The sequence below is a fragment of the Folsomia candida genome, unplaced genomic scaffold (assembly GCF_002217175.1).
Source record: "Folsomia candida strain VU population unplaced genomic scaffold, ASM221717v1 Fcan01_Sc027, whole genome shotgun sequence".
Lineage (NCBI taxonomy): Eukaryota > Metazoa > Arthropoda > Collembola > Entomobryomorpha > Isotomidae > Folsomia > Folsomia candida.
Window position 1 is genome coordinate 1,024,589 of NW_019091219.1, and position 3,204 is coordinate 1,027,792.

The window sequence follows — 3,204 nt, forward strand, 5'->3', positions numbered from 1 at the left end:
AATACATATTTACTTGTAGAAGAATTCATGGATTCTGAGGACATTTTCTTTATTGTAAATCTGACTAGCTTTCGGAATACTTATTCCTTCATCAGGTCTTTACAAATCCGATAAATTAAATGAAATAATGTATGTACATCAATTTTTGTGATTTTGTATATGAGCACATATTAGCAACTAAGTAACTGGACCAAATTTTAAAAAATTTACAAGTGTTGCGCACCAAATAGGGTTGACATTCATTCCTTTGGATGAATTCATGAAGTTGTTTGAGCTTCTGATTAATATAGCTTCTTTAAATTTTGATGATACTTCCTCGGTTCTTTCATGATCATTTTCAGCGAGGTTGCATCAATTTGATGTTGGTTTTCAATGGTGTGGAGGAAAATTGGTGATTTAATGTTTAATCTTCTCACGTCATTTTGGTGTTCTAAAAAACGTTTCTCTATGCATCGCCCACTTTCTCCAATATATTTTTTAGGACAATTCGAGCAAGTAAATTCATATACTCCTGTATTTAATGGTATTGTTTTTTGTTTCATATTACATACCAATGTTGATACTTTTTGTCCAGGATAATATCCAATTTCCCAAGATAGTTTCCTACGTAAGAATTGAGCAATTCTGGTTGTTGGTTTTCCTGCCCATGGTAAAATTACTCGTTTTTGTATTTCACTTGGTTCTTGAGGGTGTGAAATTTTTTCTTTTACGATTTGTAATCTTCTTTGGATCATTTTGTTGGGGTATCCATTTGATTTCAGTGTGTTTGTTACGAATTCAATCTCTTCGTTCACGTGGTCATCATCACATAGAATTATGGCTCTTCGTAGTAACGTGTCACATACGCTTATCTTGTGGGCATTTGGATGGAAAGATTGGTAATCCAAATATTTGTTAGTATGAGTAGGCTTCCTGTGTACATAGTGTCCAATTTTTCCATCTATTTTGTCATATAGCATGGTGTCTAAGAATGCGAGTTTTCCATTTTTCTCTTCTTCCAAGGTAAATTCAATTGCTGGGTTGAAATTGTTTAGCTTATCAAGGATGCTCTTGAGTTTTCTCCCTTTTGCAATGATGAAAGCGTCATCCACAAATCTTCTCCAAAAACGGATGTCGCGATTTTGATGAATAATTTTCATTTCAAGCATTTGTAAAAACAGCTCTGCCACAATGGGTGATATGGGGGAACCCATTGCTGTGCCGCCTTTTTGATGGAAATACATATCTTTGTACTGAAAATATGTGGAAGATAAACAAATTTTTAGTAGTTCCATTATGTCATTCTTTGATAATTTATCCGCAGATTCTTCGTATTTTTGATCTAGTTGTTCCTTGATGTAAATCAAAGTTTCGGGAATTGGTACGGTTGTGAATAAAGATTTGACATCGAACGAGGCTTTCACATCTCCTCTGTGAATTTTGATGTTTTTAACTTGTTTGACAAAATCAAATGAATTTTTGATGGTGTAGTGGTGATCTTTGCTTAATGTTTTCAAGATCTGGGATAGATATTTTGCAATCTTATATGTTGGTGATTTTCGGAAGTCAACACTGGGTCTTAGGGGGCAATTATCTTTGTGTATTTTGGGGGCACCGTAAATGATTGGGGATCTGGCATCTTTCACGATAAATCGACCATATTCTGCTTTCGTTATTTTATTTTGTAGTAGTAACTTGTTGCAGACAATTTCTACTTTTTTTGAATATGTTTCTGTTGGGTCATGAGGAAGTTGGGTATATGGTCCATCTGAAATCATTTCTTCCATTTTTGCATGATAATCTGTCTTGTTCATGACTACAATACAATTGCCTTTGTCCGCTTTTCCAATAACTATGTCTTTGTTTTGTTTGATTGACTTGATTGCTTCAATTGTTTGTGAATCCCACTTGTTTCGGTAATTATCCCTGGTCAAACTGTTTTTCATTATGTGAGAGATACCGGCCCGGACATTGTTCTTTAAGTATTCTGGTAAAACTTCTTCCTTCTCGTTCATCATTCTCATTTCTACTGCTGCAGCTGTTTCAATCAAAGGTAATCTAAGGTCTCTGGTTTTCATTGAAAAATTCAATCCTAATTTCAGTAGATTCATTTCCGAATCACTAAATTTGTGAGTAGACCGATTTTCAATTGCTGTGGTACTGGATTGTTGAATTTGGATTGATTTTGTAGGTGTGTTTGTTCCGTTATTTTGAACAAGTTGATTTAATTTCGTTATATGTTTGGCTTTCAGGTTGATATTCGTAATTTCTTTGGTCTTGTTTATCAAATTTCTGATTTCACTCCACAATTCTGGTGTTTTTTCTCTAATTGTGGTATTGGTTTGTTTTATGGTATTGTCAATCTTATGAAGATTTTCATAGTGGATTTTAATCATGGTTTTCATTAGCTTTTCTTCCATTTCTTTCACAGTAGTGCGAATCTTTTCGTGGTCTCCAAATTGTGTAAGGAGTCTTTTCATTTGAAATCCTTTTGGAGTGATGTTTAGTTTTCGACACCTTGTAAGAAATATGATATGATTTTGAAGAGTTGCTTGTTTCTTGGTCATTTCTTCTAATTTTCGAACTTGTACTACTGCTCCTCCATCTAGCTTTTGTAGTTTTGTTATAAGTGGCTTCCATCCTCTATTATTATTTGTAGAAGAATTCATGGATTCTGAGGACATTTTCTTTATTGTAAATCTGACTAGCTTTCGGAATACTGAGGGTATTCACGCACCCTTGGTAACTACGTAAACAGCGTAAAATCCGTAAACTTACAAACGTTTACAAACAGCTTCCCGTGAATTCACTTTCGCAATTATTTTCGTAAAAATTTATCTGATAATTGAAACAAAATGCCGATCATTTCCAGAAAACGGAAATTAATGGAAGAAATTTGTGGAGCTGCATTTATTGATATAATAAATACCACGAACAGTGAAGGCTGTTCCTATAAAAATTTCGAAATTCAACCCTCCTAAATTCTAATCCTAAATCACACTAAATCTTAGCTGAATATATAACTTCTTAGAAATCGGTATCGGTGCCCCTCCCTTATTGCCCATCTGGTTATTTTTTGTTCATCTTTGACTTCATATTCGTTCATGAGAAGCTATCACCGTTCCGAATTTCAGCTTTTTGAGACAAGTTATGAAAATCGGTATGGGTCACCCCAACGGGTCCCGGATGTGATTTTTTACCAATTCCACTTCATATTCTTCCATT

At 34.3% G+C, this 3,204-nt stretch overlaps 1 protein-coding gene across 1 annotated transcript; it reads right to left on the reverse strand.

Moving 5' to 3' along the window:
* Positions 1-445: 445 nt before the first annotated feature.
* Positions 446-2,663, reverse strand: LOC110859600. The gene is made up of 2 exons (XM_022108561.1): positions 564-2,663; positions 446-511 (listed from the first exon to the last, which is right to left on the reverse strand). The coding sequence occupies exons 1-2, from the start codon at positions 2,661-2,663 to the stop codon at positions 446-448; spliced, it is 2,166 nt and encodes a 721-aa protein (XP_021964253.1).
* Positions 2,664-3,204: the final 541 nt, after the last annotated feature.

Excerpts from the sequence above, each read along its gene's own strand:
- LOC110859600 (XM_022108561.1), bottom strand. The coding sequence starts at position 2,663 with ATGTCCTCAGAATCCATGAATTCTTCTACAAATAATAATAGAGGATGG. Across the intron at positions 512-563 it reads GATATTATCCTGGACAAAAA|GAGTATATGAATTTACTTGC; the intron begins GTATCAACATTG and ends CATTAAATACAG.